We start from the raw sequence: 21,539 nt of genomic DNA on the forward strand, positions 1-21,539 counted from the left end.
AAACTAATTTTCACAGATTAATGGCATGATCAAAGTGGTCTTGTTTAATAACAGAATGAAAATAGTTGTTAGCCTTGAGACTTGAAGGCCAAGGAGATATATGGTTCAGGCATTCATTAGATGCTGAATTGAATTAGCACTTGAATGTAATGAATATACCTTATTTCTACGTACGGAAAGAAAAATGTATGTAAATTCAACAAAATATAGTCATTCTTCCCCACACTTTAAGGAACGCGTACTTTCCCACATGTCATGCCCACAGTTAGTATTGATGGGCCTCAGGACAGCCCCACGCTCCATAGGAAGTGCGTTAGCATTAGCTCCTTCAGACCCTGTCCACTCACTCCAGAAACCAGTCCGCCCCCAAAGCACACCCACTTAGCAGGTGGCCTCAGCTCCAGGTTTTCTCAGGTCTCACGTAACCACGGCTGAGAGGCCAGGCCCAGCCACCGACCTCAGGCCTGGAACATCACAGAGGGCTCCTCAGAGTCCAGACTCCGCCTAGCTCCATCCACACCATGCGTGGCTGGCAGGTGAATTTCCTGAGGTATCATAAAGCCATAACGCTCACACCATGTGGCTCTATGGTGAGTTATTTAACCTCTAAGCCTCAGTTTCCTCATCAGTGAGAGAGAGATAATAATAGTATGTTCCTCGTAGGGCAGCAGGGTGTAAGTGAAATGATGCACCTCAGGATATAGTGCAGCTGCTGGCCCAAGTTAAGCATTCAATAGGTGGTAACTATCATTACAGCAGAATGCAAGCTCCATGAGGGCAAGAATTGCTGCCTCCTTCATCTAGTCCCTACAATAGTTCCTGGTAAATGGTAGGAACTCAATAACTTGAATAAATGAAGTCCGTTAGGCCCATTTCATAGGCCACTATTCCTGCCCCGATAGCCTGGGCTGACACAGTCTCTTCCTCCTCTGGACGTTGCTAATAACATGCTGTTTGCTCACGTCCTGTAGCGCTGGCCCCTGCAGCCTCCAGCTGATGTGTCTGCTCTGTGTGCTCTGAAGGCCTCTCCTCCACAGCCTAGTTCAGATGCGGTGCACATGCAGGCCCTCAGTCAACACCGGGAATGAAGATCCTGCCGGGTCAGTCCAAGAACACCAAAGACATCTCCTTGTTACCCAGAGTGCCAAAGAACTGCAAACCAGGATCCCAGCCCTTCTCCTTCAATTTAATGAGGAAATGGAGCCAAGTTAGTCATTTTTTTAGTTGCACATTGCTGTCGCTCTGCCAAGCTGAACAGCTGGATTTCAAACCTTAACCATAAACCAGAGGTCCCTGCTCTTTTTGAGAGTGGAGGTGTGGAGAAGTCATTTTTACTTCCGGGAAATGAGAAGATCCTTTGAGGTAGGCCCCACGGCAACCGCAACGTGCAGAAGTGGGGGTGGCGGGGGGGGGGGGGGCGGGATATGGGGAGGCAGCAGAACAGAGAGCTGATGTGACACTCAGACAAAGCCAGACTGAAGGAAGGGAGGAGGGGGGAAGGGAGGGAAATTCTGGCTCAGTGTCACATTTCTCCCCCACTCACAGCCTGAAGGATCCTTCCCTTCCTTCTCCTTCACCCACACCCCCAGGAGGATGTGCCCAGGAGCTTGGGGAGGAGGTAGCTTTCCTACAATTCCTTTTCCCTGTTTCCCTGGCAACTGTGCAACGTCTAGAAGCTCCAGGAGTGAGCCGGTGGAATGGGGTGTGGAAAACGATTGCTGACGTAGGTCCCATGTGGTGTCACCCCACATCCAGCCTCTCAGCCTCAGAAGGTCACACACACACACACACACACACACACTTCTGACTGCTCATTCTAATTTGGTGCCAGGTGCCCAAGCAGAGAGCCTTGGGAAATGTTATATAATTAGTCTCATTTTGCCAACGTGAACTGAGAGGTGGGGCCTGAGACAGAACGATAACTCGCACCAAGGATGCTCGAAGTCTCTTGGTTGGGTTTCTGAATTTCAGATAAGCATACACAGCACACATCATGGGGCATTAATTAATTTTGTACCAGCAGCTGGTTATGGGCTGAGAATAAGGGATGGGGGAGTCTGAGCTTTCACCCCGCTGAGGGTGCCTGATTCGGGGGATCCAGCTGAAGAACAACAGATGTAGGAGGAGGGGATGCAGCGAGAACATTCAGAGGCAAACTTGCCTAAAAGTTGAAAGACAGTCTCCAGCTTTGAAATGAATTTCATTCTAAAACCTCATTTGTAAGTCAGTTCTTTAGAATTCAGAACCCATTTCCAGAGAAGCTGTGTCTGTTATAAATGGTGATTGGGTTTCTAGGCTAGTCCACAAAAGCCTATTTAACTCATAATGTGGACAAAATACTACACATTTGCAATGAAAAGCAATAGAAAAAAAAATCCTGTTGTGATACCAGTAATTAAATGAAGAAAAAAAAACAGAGAAGAGGAAAATAAATAGCTTTCTCTCATTTCTTTTGAATAGCAGAGCTCTTGGATGGAGGTGGGTAGCTAGCACAGTTGCTCTTAAGGGGAGGGGGGGTCTTCATTTACTTGAGATAATGGGTGGAGAGTGAGAGGCTGGCGGTGGGGAGGGGTGGAGAATGAAGGGGCCATTCTTTGGGGTAATGAAAATATAGCATATCTGGGGAAACAGACAGAGAGGGGAGAAAAGAGTGACTAGGACTGTCTCATAAGACAGCGGTCACAACCGGTGGTCCGTGAGGTCCGAAAGGTTGGCGACCACTGTCATAAGGTATAGGTGGGGCTCCTTGGGGTGAGGAAAGAGCACGAACATTGCTGTCACAAAGGCTTGGGTTCTAGTTCCGCCTCTGTCTCTTACTGGCTGTAGCTTTGGGTGAGGTCTTAATGTCTGAGTCTTAGTCACCTCACTGGCCGCCTCAAAGTGTCACTCAGTCAAATGCCTGCCCTGGTGGGCACTGGCACTGCCCAGACCCCTTCATGGAAGGACTTGATGCCCTAGTTCTGGGAGGGCTGTCAGCCTTCAGGGTCAGCCCCTACCGGGATGGCTCAGACACCAGGCACCTCTCTTCTGATGGCCCACATCCAAGAAGTAGCTAGTATGGGAGGGTGAGGCCTGGCTATCTGGGCCAATCAGGAACCTCTGGTGGGCCACGTGGGACCAGAGCGCTCCAAGGGGTGTCGCAGGCCAGCATCAGAGCTTGGCTTCCCCTGTCTAACCTGCTTCTGTCCTTCCTTGCCACAGGTGTGAATTCTAAGGGCACTCCATAAACCTCCTCCTGCTCAACTCTCTCTGAGAGTCGACTCCCCAGGGAACCGGACCTGCGGCAGCCTGGCCCACAGTAGGCACAGGTAATGACGAGACCCTAAATGGCTGGAGCACATAGATAACGTATCTGGTTTTGTTTTCAATGTATAAATGTTCATAATCGACAGTTTGTGATTTGGAAATAAAATCTATATAAAAAAATTTGAGGAGTATTTGTTCAGAACTGCTCTGCCCAATATGATAGCCATTGGCTACCTGCAATGATTTAAATTGTATTAGGCATTCAATCTAGTGATATTTCTAAAGTGCAATAGTCACCCAGCCAGTGTGCCATAGTGGTTGAGCATCGACTCCTGAGGTCACAGTTCAATTCCAGGTCAGGGCACCTCCCCAGGACTGTGGGCTCGATCCCCAAGTAGGGGACATGCAGGAGGCAGCCGATCAATTATTCTAATCACTGATGTTTCTATCTTTCTTTCCCTCTCCCTTCTTCTCTGAAATCAATAAAAATAAGTATCTTTTTTTTTAAGCTCAATAGTCATATGTTGCTCATGGCTATAATATTGGGAAATGCAGATTTATAGATCATTTCCATCATTACAGAAAGTTCTGTTGGATGGTGCTGGCTGGAATGTTGAATTGTAAAGACTCTAAGAATGTTTGCATTGTATCCTATACCAACCTTCCAGGAAAGGTTCCTGAGACAGAGAAGCATGGAATGTGAAGCAAGATAAATAATGCTATTATTGGCTAAGGCTTGGCTCTACCTCTCACCCCCACACAGTGAATTCCAGTTCTGCATGAGCAAGGCTCAACTCCATGGACAAGTACTTTATGACCCAGCACCATGCAGGCCTCTTAGCCCACAATGACTTCCAAGCTCAAGCCAGAGTCAGCTCTCAGGGAAAGACAAAGAAGGTGCAGATGGCAGAGAACATCAGCTCCAAGAATCATCTCAAAAGGCCCTTACCATGTGCCCCGTGTGCTCAACCCAGTAACTCCATCACTCAAACAGTACCCAACAGAATGTCCTTAAACCTAAGCAACTCATGCAGCCTTTCTGCTTAGTCATGAACAGAGAAATCTGGCATTCCTCTCGGCAGCCAACACTGCGAGTCCTCATAACTGGAGCAGCGGCAGAGTCAATGGCCTTAGCAGTGTTCTGTGGTCTCTCCAGGTGACCCTACTCACTCCACCTTACCTGCACTTTGGGTCTGGCTCTTGCCTTCTGCCCACTCCATGGACGTGGCACTTCAGAGCCTACTTCCCTGGAACACCACCCTTGTCAGGACTAAGTTCCATCTTTGCCCCATGGTCATGGCTATGGAGCAGTTCCTAAGGGACTCAGGCCAGGCTGAGCTGCAGCCCCCTCTCAACCAACTGATGGCTCCCAAGCTTCAAGGCTAACCTATCTCCCTGCAACTCTTGGTCCTTCGTAGCTGAAACACAGAATGGCAGAATCCAGGACCTCAGCCAGCATCCCCATGAGCACTGAAGTGGAAATAAGGCGCACTCCTTCCCTGAGAATGGGATTATCACCTCCACTGCCTCCCCTTGTCCCAAACAGCATCTCCCATGTTCTTCCTGGACCCTCCTTTCCCTAGTCCCCGGAATATCTCACAGTATCTTTGGGGATATGTGTTTTCATTTCGGAAACAGGAGAGGGGATCTGATCATAGCACATTTTGGAAATCACAGCCTTCCTGTAAGGCAGGGCTGGGCTACAGCAGTTAGGAGAAGGACACAGTCGTTTCCATACTCCCCTCAACAATTTCAATACAAATGTACTCAGAGTGTGTTTATGCTCAAAGCTCTGAAAATGTTACTGTTTAGATACTGGGTGTATAAATCTTCTTTTAGAGCCCGTGTTATTGTCTACACTGCACTCTTATTGGACGCAACTGATAAATGAGAGGGCCGCTCGTGCCGCTGCTAACCCACCAAGGATGCCAAGCACCGATGACTTTCTGTTCCGAGACTCCTTTCACAATATGCCACACTGTTGTCATTCAGCAAGTAATACTCTCAGCCACTTTCTACTCCCACACCATAAACACCTGATGGAAGCTCCCATCACACACACACCTGTGCAGACAGCAAACCCACCACAGGCCCACCAACACGTACAGCCACGCACAAGGCAAACTCGCCCACACAGGCCTTGCAGAGTCGGATAGGAAAGCCCCGAGTCCGTGACGTGTCACTTCAGAGCCTTTCCTCCAGCTCCCACGGGGACCTCGGTGTCTGGCACGGCTCCGTGTCCCAACAGCAATAGCACCTACCACTGCTTGGTACAGACTTTACAGAGTCACCAACTGATTTTGCATGAATCATTTTATTTGACTTAAATTTTATAATAACTCTCAAGACAGGTATTATTTACCTCCATTTTAGCTCGATGAGTTTACTGGGTTCAAAACACTCAGTTTGCCCAGGGCCATACACCTAGAGAGCGACAGAGCTGGGACTCTATCCAATGCCCCATGGCTTATGGAGCTTGAAGCTATTTCTGAATGAAGGAGGATGTTAGAAACATGAGATGGTGATTCGAGACTCGATATTCGGAGGATTTAGGAGGATGGTCATAGATAACACATAAAATGTAAAATAACAAAAGGAAATACATCTTTGCTCTTCCATACTGTTTTTCCCAATTAACAAAAAGAAACGTGGAAGAAAAGTAAATGACCACTATAACCAAACAGAAACAGACCAATTGATAGTGGGGAAGGGCACATAACAAGAATAAACCCATGGTTGCTTAATCATTATTCACCTTACTAACTACAGTTAAGCAGCTTTCTTACAGGCCCTGGGAAACTGGAGGACGAAACAAGGCTGTAAAAAGATAAGATGCCTCGATGTGTCCATTACTCAGAAAAGAAATACATTTTGAGAACAGACCAAGGACAGGACACGCTTTGATTTGGTTGCTGTGCCCAGACCCTGACCCCCTCCAGGAGTTTTTCTCAGGAACGCTGACCATTCTCCAGTCCCAGGAAGGGGCTGAGCTGTTTGTAACATCATGGAAGATTAGCCACCTCGTTATCAGACTTTGAGCTCCTGAAGGCTGGACTGCAGACCCTCCCCTCCCCTTTCCCTGTTACACTTGCAGTTGCACGTAGCTATCTTCTCCCTTGTGTGTATATAATCAGCAACTGGCAAGTGGGGGGGGGGGGGTGAGAGCAGAATTTACAGGATGACCTGCTGCTCTCCCAACATGCGGCATTATTGAAATAAACGCTCATATATGATTCAACCCTGTCTCTGCTTAACTTGGCTCAAGTAGTGACAGGCAGCCTCGGACCCACTCTGTCCATTTCACAACGACACAACTTAGAAGTCCTGTGGGAGGCTGTGCTAAACACAATGACATTTCATCTGCCGGCTCCCATGCCAAGCCCACCCAGGCTCCCTCCTCTGAGCCGTCTCTGACCACCAACGCCCTCCAGACCAAGAGTCCTTTACCTTTAATGTGCTAAGAATCACACAGATGCCTGGGCCCCAGCTCCGGAGAGTCTGACCTAGTAGGTCTGGGCTGTGCCCAAGAACCTACATTTCTGACAAGTTCCCAGCCGCTGCTGGTGCTGCTGGTCCATAGGCCACTGTGAGTAGCTCTGTTCTAGATTCTGACAGGACCTTTCCGACAGAATAGAGAACCGATGACTTCTTCTGTTAAGTCATTCTGGTTCCCAGACGTCTCTCCCCACCCCACCCCCATGGTCCTACCACCATCCTCAGAAGTGGCCTCACCCCCACCACCCAGGACCAATTCTGATCACTATTTGAAACTGCTGCTCTGACTCAAAAGGTCTCCCACCTTGTTTTGGGCACAATACCCCGGACCCATGTACCCCAGTCCTCAAAGCGCGGTTTCTCTCATAGCCACTGTTCTCTATTTCTCATTCTAATCCCTAATATGCCAGATTCCTTTGGCCAAGCCTCCTCCTTCCTGAACCCTGCAGTCCTGAGGCCCCAAAGGAGCACCTGCTGACCCACGGCCTGATGACAAGTGTCTGCTGCCCAGACATCTGTGTTTCACATCCAACTCAGATTCCCTGCTGCTGAGCTGTCCCTGCCCAATGGAACTCTCACGCAGCTTCTGGCCTGGTTCCACCCCTCACTGTGTGGCTTGCGGGGCCAATGAGCTCTGACTTACCTATTGGAAAGACAAATCACCTGCCACAATCAGCATCTGAAGATGGGACAGACCCCCTCTAGAGGAACAAGAAGAGGCAGATCGTAGACCATCCCTGCTTCTCCCTTGCTGTGAAAAGCAGGCCATGCCTCTGTGATATGGTAGTTTTGTCCTCTATTTTGCTTTTCATTTCCCCTGCAATGAATCCTTGCTGATTTCTGTGTGCAGGTCGGGACCTGTGATGTGTGCGTGTCAACAGCATGAGCCTGCGCTCTCTGGGTAGTCAATAAACATTAAGCAACAAGCAGCTTGATCCCTTGCCTGGTTGGCACCTGGAAATACATCATCCAATTTGGAAAGCAGAATACCTTTTAATATCCCCTCCAGCACCTACCACAGGGCTCCTCCCAGAACAGGCACCCCATGAATCCTGAATGAGTAAATGAGCAAATGGATGAAGGATGCCAGGGGGTTGTGCCCAGTTCTCCTTTGTGGTGTCCTCATCAGTATGCTTGGCGGGAAAAGAACAACTTCCAGTCTGCAGAAGCTGAGAGAATGCCTCTAGGCCACACTTCCAACCAATTCCCAGCATAGAAATTGGACCCGCACATTCCGATGAATTGTGGCTTGAAGACTGCAATTACATCGCACAGTGGTTCTCAGATTTGTTTCAGTACATGGATGTCTTTCACAGAAAAGGTTGTACCCTATCCCACTCCACCCCTACTCCAGGCCTCCTCCCTTCCCTACTCCTAAGAACCCCTCTTTTCTATCACTGACCCCTGGCCAGGCCAGCCATCTAAGTAGATGGGATGGACAGCTGCATGTGCTAAAGTATCTCCACACAACCTTTAATCACCTCACTGTCATTCCTTTGAGTTAGGTCTCCTGAACGACAAAAATGCTATCAGGGAAGGTAGCCCAAGAAGACATTAACATCTTAGCTCAAACAAGCTCATCAAATTAGTAAAGCTGTTGTCTGGCAGACCCCTGAGCAGATGGGACAGAGCACAGATAAGTTTTGACACAAGCAAGGAGTGTCCGGGCATGAGTTCCCACTGCAAAAGCAGGTCTAGGTGCAATACTCCGTTAGGGGATGGCCTTCTCTGCCTGGCTTGCTGCAGAAACCCCTCTGGGGCTCTGGGAGAACGGGCATGGGGCAGCCTGTGGGCTCAGACTGTGGGCCTCCTGAAAGGTTTACAACATCCTCTGCAAGGGTGGGTTGGGACAGAAAGATGTGGGATAATTGCAAAAGGCAAAGACTTTAGAATACCAAGTGGCATATGGCGATGCTCTGTTGGTTGAGTTTCTGTGCTACGAAGCTTTCTCAGTTCCGGGGATGGCTTCATGCTGGATGACCCCCATGGCTGCCCATCTTGCAAGCAAGAGGCGGCTCACAACAGACTGCACACAGTGAGGGCCTTGCTGGCTGCGCTCAGACACGGCTGCAGGCTAAGGAAAATGGCTGACGCTGCAGGGGACCTGAGCTTCCAACGTCTGGGATGTTTACCTCATTAGGCTGTTTTACATAACATCAGCCAAAAACAGAAAAAAAGAAAAATAGCTGGAGGGAGTCCGCTGGAATACAGGCCTGGATTCTGAGTCCTGGTCTCAGATTTTTCCGAGGCCCAACGGGCAGCCCTAGCTGGGTTACCTGGCCTGCAAAGGAGCCAGAACAACGGGGACTGGGCTCCTAGGAAGAAACCCCAAGCCACTCCCAGCCCCCAAGGAGCATTATAGCTGATAGGAGCGAAGAGGTGGTTTTCACTGTTATAATTATGTATGTTCTTTCCATCCCAACCCCTGTGCTCTGCCACATTCATCTTGTCATAACCAGGGATGGCTGAAGAATGAGAGACCAGGGGTCCAGGCAACTTTTGGGCTGGGAGGCCAGGGGTCTAGATGGGAGGAAGTTCCAGAGGGTTGATGAGCAGGCTGGTCCAGGAGATGCAGGCTAGTCCATCGAGAAAGGAGAGGGCTAGTGCCATTGAGCAAAGAGCATACTTAAGTCTAAGGCCAGAAGGCCAGTGCCAATGGGGCGAGGCAAGAAGCAGCCCAGGGCCCTGAGGTGGGCAGTACCTGGGGTGGCTGGAGGGGGTCACAGATGGCTCCAGGAGACTAGGGTTCGGCGGCAGGATGCGCTAATTCTGGAAAGAGGGGGGTTGTGGAAGAGGCCGTGAGAGAAGCCAGATGAGGAATGACTAGGTAGGACTTGACCACCAAAATACACACCAGAGAGCTGGACAGGCTGAGCTTCTCACCATGCAGCTGGTCCCCAAGACTGAGCTGACCAACAGGCCCCCACTGTGAGTGGTCACAAGATTCGGGGACAGAGAGCCACATGTCTGCATCAGGCAAGACAGTCTGGATTTTTATTTCTTCTCCCTCTCAGCCACATGTCCATGAAATGTCCTTGTTCCTCCCCAAAGTCTCAGTCTCCACCTCCATCTGTCTGTCTATCTCCTTCCCTCTCTCCCCACCGCCCCTTACCTTGTCTTCTCCCTCCCGCTTGAACCTCTAGTCTTATTTCTCCTGATTCAGCTTTCCAGGGCCACTGTGTGAGTGCGTGTTTGTGTCCACTAGGGTGGTGTGAGTGCCCTCAGGAGGAAGGGGTGGGGAGCAGGGAGGAGGGGGAGGAGGTCATCTCTCTTTCTCCCTCGGTGGCCAGCTGGAAATGTGCCCTGTGACCATCCGATCTAATTAGCTGAAATCTCAGCCTTGACAGAAGAAGGCTTAAAAAAAAAAAACCCTCTAGCTTTCCTGGCTCTCAGCCTCTTGAAAGATAAGAAGATCTGATTGCAGGGAAGTGGAGTCCCAGCTCCTGATTCCCTCTGCCAGGGGCAATCAACTGTGAGCTGAAACCTCCATCTTGAAGATGCCAAGCGGAATGAGAAAACCTGAGCTCACAGCACAGAGTCTCAGGGCTCTGACCCAGGGAACCTCCATGGCAGCTGCCCAGAGTCCTGCCAAGTAGATCGGGAGATCTGGCGGTGAGAAAGGGCCACCCTTCTCACACCTTCCATTGGGCACCCAGGCCAGCCTTCCTATGTCTCCTGGTGCATGCCCAGGCCCAGCTCCACCCACGCCAGCTCCTCCTTCAGAAGCACTCACCTCTCAGTGACAGCTTCCCAGGCCCTGCTGCCTCCCACTCCTGGCTGCTCAGTCCTGGTCACGGGCACCCAGGCTCCCTTCCCACCATCTCCCCTTGTCCTGCCACTGGGCAGTGCCCTGGCCCCTGGCTGTGCTGAAAGGACATGTCAAAGGGACACCCGTGTCAGGGAGAGCAAAGCTCAAGCCATTCAGATGACCTCAGGCGCTCTTGGGGGTGGCACAGGGCACAGAATTCTCCAAACAAGCCCTGCAAGCTCACACTGAAAAGCTTACGTGTAAGATGCCGCCGTGTAAGATGCCGCCGCAATGCCAGCCTGCTTCCCCTTGACCACCGCTAATCTGATTCTGTCATATTCAAAACACTGAACCAGAAAACCCACCCAGAGAGTGGCATTAGACAAGCTCATCCCCTGAAGCCACCATCCTGTCCTCACTGGCCTGGTGACCCCTCGCCTGCCCTGCTCCAGCTCGGAGGTGGCGGGAGGATCTGGGTCAGGAGTGCACAGAGGCTGGACAAATGCTCAGGTCACTGGGACCAAATGAGAGGCAGCAGGAAGGCAGGTGGGCTGCCCTGGGCAGGCGGCCAGGCCAAGGTGGACTGAGGCCACCGGTCCCAACTCCAGAAGGAGTTCTGCCTTTTCTCAGGGAGCTCATGCCAGGGTGCAAGGACAAATCGGCACCAGCACACACAATATGTCACCAGCAATCACCATCCAATCCAAAGCCAGAGGCTTGTCACCACGTCACTCAGACAAGTCAGCATTCGGACCTCATACACGGAGACCACCACGTGCACACACACACGCACACACTCTCACATGCACGTGTGGTGTCCTGGCCTTTACATCCCAAGGTGGTTATTATCTCTTTGCACTTGGATTTGAAGCCTTTCACATGCTGGTCACCTGACCATAAGGTGAATGAGCTCACGGCCAAATAGTTATGCCTCCCATGGGTGGGGCTGACTGTTCCAAAGCTACTGGCATAAATTTTAAACCAAATTGTGCATTTTCCTATTGCAAATTGTTTTCTTCATCAACAGTTGATGATCACATGCAAATTCTTGATGAAAAATGTAGAACCTAAATTTAACCAAAGTCCAAAATATTTGCCAGTTGTTTCAGAAAACAAAATCAAAATTCTTCACTTTGGCAAAAATTATCTACTGAGAAAAACTATAGAATGTAAGATAGTATGGTCAACTTATAAAATAATAACCAATTTAGTGTCAAATGAATGTATTTGATCCCACTAATAAAATTAAAGAGCAAAGGACTTTCAAGTAAGTAAATTAGAGTTTTTGTGTGTGTTTTTAATTTCCAGAGCTTGATCTTAGGAGTTTGCTAATCTTTGATAGTTTCTACTTTATTTCCAAGGCGGTTTATGTGCCATCACCATCTGACCTTTGAAAACTAGAATGGACATATACCGTGTGTCCCCAGGATGCCAGCTTTGCCAATGATATGTAGCACCAACTTCAGATGAGACAGATGCTCACCTGCCCTCTGGCTAAAAATAGCTGTCATCGATGTCAGGAATGGCAAATGTTCTCTGCCTGCTCAACAGCCCATTAGGCCACTCAGTGAAAGAGGCAGATGAGTCTCACACCAAACGACAGCCTTCACTTCAACAACATTCGGTGCCCCAAACCTTTACAAATATCAATGGCAGAGATGGTTTTGATCAGTTAAAAATAGATCTGTGAGCACCTCAATTCACAGCATAAGCTGCAATCTGGTTTTTGCCAACCCACCGGCACTACAGTTTGGGAATGAGGACCCTGGAGACATCAAGCTCAAGAACATTCCACGAACCTTAGCATCAGCCTCCTCCCTCCTTCGCCGGTGCCATGCAACATATTTTCAGTGGTACTGTAATGAGCGACCCATGTGCATTCCAGAAGTCTACTGGATAGACAGCCAGAAGAGTTTTATCAGGTTCCCCTTGAAGGGCATTTGTGCAACTGACTGCAATTGACACTAAAATAATCCTCCTCCTGGCTGAAAAACTTTCACAAACTACCTGCATTGCTTGAAACAATTTTACTATATCGTAATTATGGCATTGCCTCATAATCACTTGCTGTGTGACTGTATCTCTCTTCCCCCACCCCCCTTCACCTCCAGATGTAAGCTGCGGCCTCAGTATCCACTACGTGACGGTACCTAAAGACATACAGCAACTTTGGTTGAACTGAGTGAACTTGAATTGAAGCTGTTATGTCAATAACTTCTTCCTCCTTATATTCCATTATGCCCCCTATGACTTAAATTATATTTAAGTGGTTATTCAACAAGGCCTATCGTGTATCCAGAACATCCCTCTAAGCCTCTAAGGCTTCTATAGCCGACTACACTAGACCAAAGCAATGTGAGAAATAAGCAGTCATGGTCAGGTATTTATGAAGTTGGCTCCTTACATGTCTACCTCCAAAAAGGAAATTAATAAGCCCAATTATTAGACTCTCTGAGGCAACACTCACATTAGGATTAAATAGCATATGGTATGCTTTACTGAATGGCTAGCACATAGGAACAGTCTTTGAACATGACCTCTCTGGCCCATGTCCTGGTTAGTGCCTCTCATGATGACAAAGCTTGTAGGGACAACCGTTTGGGTAATGCCTTTCCATCCACCGACACCTGCCCTATCATTTCAGGCCAGTGGCAGGTAGGAACAACCATCCTGGCCACAAGCTTCTTCCTGAAACCACTGAACGATTGATCTGTTTTGTTTCCTTCTACTTGTCTCTCTCACCTCCCACTCCAAACTATAATTGTTTGATTAAAGCCAATCCAAAAAGTGAAATATACCTTGGGAGGCCCAGGCATGCAAAAGATAACCAAACAGCAATAAGGAAAAGAAAGATGTTTTTGGCCCTCATCAAAGTTTACCATCCTTTTTATCAAGAAACAATAAAAGGCCCTCATTCACATAGCAATGTAAACTGAATCTTAACCTTGAGACATGTGAAAAAAGCTGGAATAGGAAAAAAATTACAAGAAACAAGGGCAGCATGAGGCTTACTAAGGAGTAAGGATGTGTTCACCTGAAGAACCGCCAGCAATGCGGGCGAGCTTTCATGACACACAGCAGGTATCCCCCATGGAACAGAAAGGTAAAAATAGCCAACTAGCTCTGTTTGCTCATTAAGTCACACTTCCATCATAATTTAAGTCTCTGAGGATCTCTGATCAAGAAATTCCCCAACAATAGAAGCAGACATGGTGATCTTTGCTAAGCAATTGCATGAGAACCAGGGTCCCAAAGCCTATCACTCTGAGGGAAACAGAAACTTGTAAGTAGAGGACCAGATCTTTGGTGACCCCATGCGAATGCAAATTCCCAATGTGATGCAGCCCGAAACCAACAGCAACCTCACCCTGTGCAAAGGATGACACAAGGGATTAACAGGTTGCCACAATAATACTCCAAGCAACTGGGAGCCAGGCTCGAATGAAATCCCAGGAGTTGGTTCGGTCAGGTAGGTGAAATCTCAAATGCTTACCAGTGATGAAAGATCACTGATCAGTGTCTAACTACTAGTTGGTTTTTCTTGTTTGTTTGTTTTTGTTTTTGTCTTAATTTTAGAAGCAGACTCCTCAGATCTACAATACAATCAAAACCAACCAAGGCAATTCTGACCCACACACATGGACACTTTGAGGACCTGCTTTCATGTGCTGAGATTGTCCACAGGCCTTGGAAGGAGGCACATCCATCTGTCCAGACCAAGCTGTTGGTGGGCATTCAAGCCCCCGAGCCCTCCAAAGGTCACAGTCAAAGAAGGAAACAGGTGTACTTACGCAGGGCGTGCCACTCATCCTGGCGGATGGTCTTCGTGATGTTGAAAGTGAGGTTCCTTGGGATGGTGGCTGAGGAGTAGTGATACTTGATGTATGTGCATCGTTCAATTTCTCCTGGCAAAGACAGACAGGAAACCAAATGTTAATAAGACAGCAATCATTTTGGGGGCAGTTTCCGGGATCCATTTTTCTGTGGGGAAAGGGACTGGTTTTATATTGACCCTGGTGACACCTACCCTTTATGCAAGGCAGTAACTTTGACTCCAAAAGAATAAGAGAGAAGAACTAAAATCAGACACCAATCAATTTAGATAGAAAAACATATCTCTGGCATCATTCGGAGGTGGAGAGAGCCACAGTTTAGGCTGATGGCTTGCTAAGAAGGTGGTACCCATGTTTGTTTAATCTTAAGAAAATAACTTCCTATCACTACGTGCCCCCGGTAGAGGTGCAGAAAATGTAACTAAGACCTTGTCTATATAAAAAGAAATGGACAGCCAGTTTGAAAGGAAATTGCCATGGACTAGAACAAAGAATATTCTTACATGATATTATTCTACACTATCATTAAAATTTTTCCCAGATTTGGATCACCCCCAGTACTTATAATAGTTCCTCGCACCTTTGGGGATAAAAAAAAAAAAAGTCATCTGTTTGGTGCTTGGAGACAAACTTAACACATCTCTTGATACTTTAGAATTACTACAGCATAATATACAATTATCCCAAGCAAACGTACAAACTAATTCTTTGAATGTCTGGCAGCAATTTAAAAAGGACTTGTAAGGATTTAATCCTTTTCATTGTGTAGAGGGCCTCCTGGGAAGGCACCTGAACATTCTATATTGGTCCCTCTTACCCTTTAGGCCAAGAGAGACCCTCTTCTCACAATTCAATTGCTCACAGCTGTTGCATGAGCTCTCTGTTCATGTCGAGGTTGAAGTCTCATGATGACTGGTGCCATGGATCTGTCTCTCACCCAGTGGGGCGAACTGAGCCCTCTCTGGAGAAGAAACCCGGGTTCCAAAAGATATGTGATCAGTGCTGGGGCCCCGCCAGCAGGCGAGTGGATCCCAAGGCAGGTGCTGGGCATCGAGGCCACGGGGGCATAGGCTACCAAGGAGACAAAACTGAACCTCACGTCACCCTGCTTGGCCCTGGAGGATGGCTGGTTAGCCAGAGACGGGTAAGATTCCTAAGACAGGCACAGTCACAGAGGGGCCATCAGGAGAGAATTTGGGGATAAACAGAGGTGGGGCACAGACCCTCACCCCCCCCCCAACATTGCAGGGGCCTGAATCCTAGCCCCTTCTGAGGGAGGTCTCCTGCCCCCATGGCTGCTTCGTGCTTCCCATGCCCAGCTCAGATCAGGACCCAGGTGACCGACAGAGACTTGGCCGACAGCAGCTGCCCTCTCACTCCAACAAGAATTGTTTGAGTTGTCTTGTACCCATGGTGTGGGGAAGTGGACTTACGATATCTAAATCCAGCCTACCACCAGGAATGCTCAGGACCTACTCAAGAAGGCAAATAATCCCTTCCACCAATATTTACAGGGTAAAATAAGGTTGTTGTTAGAGTAATAAATTTGACAGTAAAATAGTAGTCAAGTTTTCAGGAAAATTTAAATTGGCTAGTTGAAACAAGCGAATATTCTAGAAAAATTAATTGTACTGGACAAAAAGGTGTTCCTAAAGTGTTAACTAAAATTTTTATTGGTACTTCATCTCATGATAAAATTGTGCACCATGTAATGAACCTAAAACAGTAATATCATAGTGCAAAAAATTAAAATTTAAAAGCCATTAAGACTACATTATAAAATTTTCAAAAGCCTCCTAACATTTAAATCAAAAAAGGAGGGGATAGTAGAGGAATATCATGTAAGGAAAAATATCCTGTAAGTAAATTACATCTAGAAAATTAATACTTTAGAAAATTAATTGTAAGGCTAAAAGCAAGACACCCATGAAAAACACACAAGGTGACAAAACAAGCCAGAGGAAAATCATTTGGGCAAAAAATGAAAAAGGATCCCCAGTCAAATTTATAGAAAATATTCCTTTATTAACTTTTGGTCGAGAATATGTTTGTATATTTTCAGAAAACAACTCCGAGACCATGTGGATTCCAGCAACAGAGAGGCATCGACAGGACTACTCCAGCCATGAAGACAGAAGAGAAGCAGTCCAGAGACGGAAGACGCTGATGTGGCCTTTCCATACTAGCAGTTAGCAGCTGTGCATCACTGCAGGTTGCCCAGGACCAAACCAGACAGAGTCGGACCTGCATTACCACCATTTGTCCACCATCCAGAACTGAAATGTCAGTGCTGACATGTACACATAAGAACTGGTGGACATTGAAATTGGGTCTCAAAAGAACTGTTGGCCCAGAAAGAAACTCACTACACACTGATTCATTTGCCTGTCACCATAACCATTATTGCTTGTCTCATTTTCAGTTCTTATAAGTGTATTTCTAATAGCACATGATCTCACTCATCTAGGGGAAATAATGAACAACATAGACTGATGAACAAGAACAGACCCAGAAACAAGGAGGCATGGATCAGACTGTCGGGCCTCAGGGGGAGGGTAGGGAAGGGTGGGGGTAAAGGGGAGAGATCAACCAAAGGACTTGTGTGCAAGCATATGCGCCTAACCAGCGGTTAAGGACAACAGGGGGGTGGGGGCATATGTGGGGAGGGGTGTGGGATGGGAATGGGGGGATGAGGACAAATATGTGATACCTTAATCAATAAAGAAATTAAAAATATAAAAAGAAAAAGAAAATAACTTCCAAGTCAAGGCATCAAAAGACATTATTGGTTTGCACCCCTGGACCAACAGAGAGCAGGCTTTGACCTTAATGATGTCATTTGTTAGAGGGGCCGCTTCCCTTTTCTCTATCCCATCCCCCAACCTCACCTGTGGACACAAAGCACTCAGATCAAGCCCTATCTCCTTGCACCGGTCTCTTCTCGGGTTTCTTGGACAAAATTAAAGCCCCTGAACACACTCAACAAGTCAACAACTGGTCCAATAGGACTTGTACTGATTTGTTTTTATTGACCAATGCATGCTTCGTTAGTCAAATTATCAAAGTTTTCCGAGATCTCACATCAGAGGCTCTCAAGATATGGTTCTGGGACTGCAGCATCAGCATTCTCTGATTATTTGCTAGAAATGCAATTTCCCAGGCCTGAGCCCAGACCTACTGAATCAGAAACACTGAGGTCAAGATGGCAATCTCAATTTTAATAAGCCCTCCAGGTGATTCTGTTATACACTTATGTTTGAGAACCCCTGCCTTGGAGAAGGTAATAGAATTGCCAATGTATTAATTCATAAATCTACCATGTTTGCAAATTCCAACAGGAAGGCATGATTAGGAGTTCTTCCCTTGACACTCTTAGTCCCTGCAGGCATTTCCATGGACGTCTGCTTATCTGAGGGATATTAAAACTCAATGTCAGGGCATCATGAAGAATCAGGAAAGAAATGATTTTTAAAGGTTAGGGGTTTTAAAATTTGGTTTTGCACCTGAATACATTTTGATGGTAATCCATTTTGCACCCCACTGATTTTCAATTTATAAGTGGTGGCACCTGATTGAATTGTTTGACCCCTGGTTCACTGTCAGCAGGGAAACCTGGCAATTGGAGAAGTACAATAATTTAGACAGTGCCTCTCATGAAACCAATGCCTTACTGTAAATCACGCCTGGACAGCTGCCCAACTACCAGTTATTGGCAGTCACTCTCCAACGGGACAGACGCTATCCAAAGAAGCCAAGTTGGGCAAAGTGCTGCGCACTCTTTTCATTTTGTCTTTGGTTTGTCAAATCCTCTGCCTCTGTCCCCTTAGCCTACAGCGTCCTGAAGTCCCTCACGTGTCCCCAGCATTCCCCCTGACCACATTGCCACCTTGTCTTCCTTCTTCCCCTAACTTGCTACTTCTGGAACAAAGTAGGCTCACCAGATGGGTCTCTATTTCCTCAATTCACATTCATACCTCAAACCCACACACTCCAGTTTCCATTACTAGCACAACCTCCCATCTGGTCTATGACATCCTAAATCCCACAGTCATCCCAAGGCCTCCTCCTCTCCGGTGGTGCCCCTCCTCCCCGACATCCAACTGGCCACCAAATTCTGCCAGCTCTACCTCAGAAACGTCCCTTGGTCCAGCCTCTCTTCTCTGTCCCCACTCCTCTCTGTAGTAGTCGCATGAAGAAGGACAGATGTCAACGTTCAGCCCTGTTTACTGAGACTTACTAGGTAGGAGAGCCATGCCAAGTGCTTTGTAGACCTGCAGTTCCCACCTTGACTTATATATCATGGTGCCCACAGAGAAGAAGTGTGTGAGGACCTGGGATAAGCAGAAGCACTGCCGGGCCCTGCCCAGTCTCCCTAGAGGCTGAAGGAACCAACATCCACACACTGTAACCCATTCATGTCCTAGACTTATCCCACCAGCAGGAACGCTGTCTTGAACACTGTCCTACCTAATCCTCATACAACCCAATGAAGAAGGCGTTATCAGGACTATCCCCCTATTTTACAAATAAGGACATGGAGGCTCAAGAATATCGAGTGACTTGCTCAAGGAAGTAGCAGCTCAAGGATGAGAACCACCAACTGTCTGATTGAGTCTCCCCCACCTGGCCACTCTTCACATTGCTGCTTGGAGTGCCTTCCAGAAAGGAAAATGTGGTCTTGTTTACCCCCACGGTACCCCACACTCCTCAGAAAGCCCCAGCCCCCACTCCAGGTCCCCTTCAGCCCAGTCATCACACACCCTGGGCTCCAGCCAGGTGGCCCTTCCCACCTTGCCCAGACTGAGCCCTACCTGTTCAGGACACTGCATCTTCCCTGCCTTTGTTCATATGATACACGTCTACTTGTCCTCAGAGGAGGCCTACATGGCAGCTTCTCAGCAAAGCCTTCCTTGTGCCCACAGCGCCCAACAGTAGGCATCACTGGCCCCACCCCCTCCTCCTCGGGCTCCTGTCCTGCCCAGCAAACACACCCATGGGCTGTGATTTATCTGTTTACAAGCCTCACTCCCCCACTAGATTATGAGTTTCTCAAGGGCAGGGACTTGTCTTATCCATTCATCTTTATCTCCCTAGTTCCCAGCACAGGGTGAGCACCAATAACATGTGCTTTGAAGAAAGGAATGACTAATATGAGGTGCCCTTTAGAAGACCACAGTGGGCAAGGGATCCAACAGCTTCTATTATATACAGGGGATTGAAATAATTGAGGCAAATTCGAACGTAATGAATAAAAGGAAGTGATTGCTGCAGAACTCTGCACGTCAACATCAACACTCCTTCCCGGTGCGGACAGTGTACAGAGAGGCTTATTAGTCACAGTGAAGTGGAAGTAACGGCAAATGCACACAGGGGCCTCTCACTGCACCTGGAAATATAATCCAAGGGGCAAATAGGACAGTGTTTTAAAGAAAGAAAAAAAAAAAAGGAAGAAAAGAAACAGGAGAGATAACAAGAGGATAGAGGATTTTAACAAGAATACCATCAGCGACTACCTTGGCCGAGGGGCTACCTTGGCCAGGTACCGCTGAGCAGGTTATGCCCTGACAAGAACACCTGTGAGGATACCTGGATGCTGAAATCCAGCCGCTGCCCTGCTCACCGTGCGTGCCCCCTGCTGAGATAGGGGAGCACTGCCCCTGCCAGAGGGACTGCCTCAGTCTAACCTGCACAAGGGTGTCATAGAAGCTAGCAGCTGCCCTACGCTCAACAATTTCAAGATCAGACAAAATACTCCCAAAGTCCCACTGTTTACAGCCAGATTGGCGCCCACTACTAATGTCTCAGAAAAGTGCCTGATTTGGGGCTAAACTCAGGTTATATCAGTGTCAAAACAACTCAACAAATAACCACAGGTTCCAGGTGGGCTGCAGTCACCTCCCTTACCCCCAATCACCCCCAGCGCACAGCGCACTCGGCAGGAGCAAGGAGCCGGCGACAGACACCTCAGGTGGCCGGCCAGGGAGCCTGGCGGGGCCTCTGCCACAGCTGTGGCCCCGTTGGAGGCCTCGCTGTTTCTTTGCCTCAGGGACGCGAGCATCCTGCCTCGACAGCAATTAGGTTTGAAAGACTCAAATATTGCCTAAGAAGAGAGGCAAAATATTTATCCATGTGTCTGCGGGTCCTGTCAGTGTGCTGGGCTTTTGTAAACACAAGCACCATCTGGGCACCAAATTCGTGTGCCCAGAATGTGGGCTTCCCAATGCAAACAGGTTTTCCTGCCACGAACGGTGCAGAGGGGCCACCTGGAAGGTAGTGGCGAAGCCCAGGGCCTTACCTGGGAAGATCAAGCCGGTCTTCCAGACTCCTGCATTCCAGCCAGAGACTGAGCCTCCCCTCAGGAAGCCTCAGCTAGGAGATGGGAGGCACTTGGGGGTAAGGGACACTTTACACCTTCAACCCTCTGAGCTGGTGACCCTCCTGCATGACAGACAGGATGCCCCCATGGGGAACGGAGGAGAGTTTCAAAAAGGGACAATTTACAAAGCCGAGCAGAGGGTGTAAAGAGACCCGCAGAGGGTGGTGCAGGGACCTGGCACTGGCAACGGGAGTTGGCATAACCCGAAGGCCCAGAAAGGGAGCTGTCGCCTGACATGGAGAGGGTGGCTGTATGGAGAGGTGATACAGCCTTTGGCAGAGGGTCACAGCCAACCTGCGGTGAGGGGGCAGGGTATAAACACCCAACATCTCCCGCTTCCCTCCGTCATCTCCTGCCTGTTCCTCCCAATAGCCGAACCCAACTGGAAGCCAGAGGGCAGGCCAGCCTTCAGGAGCAGAGAGGAGGTGCAAGACGAGGATTGGATCCAAGGGGCAGATACAGGCTCACTCCCTCTGAGGCCGGAAGAACAAGAGCACAGGTATACCCGGGACAGATGATGACACAGAGACCGGGAGGGGACTGGCAGAGAGGACGCACACACACTGAAGTCTGGATCTGACCACACCTTACAATCATACCAGCAGGCGGTTTCCCTCTCACGTGTATCTGAGTACTTAGGGAAGGAGTCTATTCCTCAAGAGTAATAGCAGGAGTCTTCTTAGGCAGAGTGATTTCAGAGGCAACGCTGGGCCCCACCCCACTCCATCGAAAATTATCTTCCCTGAGCAGGTGCCATAGTACTTTCAATTCTTCCATTAGAGTCATTCCTTTGGGTCAGATATTGTTCTCTTAGGCACCCATTTTTAAAGCTCTTTTAAAT

General features: G+C 48.3%; 1 protein-coding gene and 1 long non-coding RNA gene across 3 annotated transcripts in view; one reads left to right on the plus strand and one right to left on the minus strand.

Moving 5' to 3' along the window:
* The window catches only part of TMEM178B (transmembrane protein 178B), a 326,714-nt gene that overhangs the window by 203,013 nt on the left and 102,162 nt on the right, over positions 1-21,539 (minus strand). For both annotated transcript variants that reach the window (XM_054726389.1, XM_008150466.3), the window contains exon 2: positions 14,281-14,394. In XM_054726389.1, the coding sequence (XP_054582364.1) occupies positions 14,281-14,394 (114 nt within the window). The remainder of the gene's footprint in view (positions 1-14,280; positions 14,395-21,539) is intronic.
* On the plus strand, positions 2,881-4,261 carry LOC129151444 (uncharacterized). Its single transcript, XR_008558124.1, has 3 exons — positions 2,881-2,984; positions 3,202-3,308; positions 3,915-4,261. It is a non-coding gene; the product is annotated as an uncharacterized LOC129151444 (long non-coding RNA).

This window comes from Eptesicus fuscus, chromosome 14 (genome assembly GCF_027574615.1).
Source record: "Eptesicus fuscus isolate TK198812 chromosome 14, DD_ASM_mEF_20220401, whole genome shotgun sequence".
NCBI classification, from domain to species: domain Eukaryota; kingdom Metazoa; phylum Chordata; class Mammalia; order Chiroptera; family Vespertilionidae; genus Eptesicus; species Eptesicus fuscus.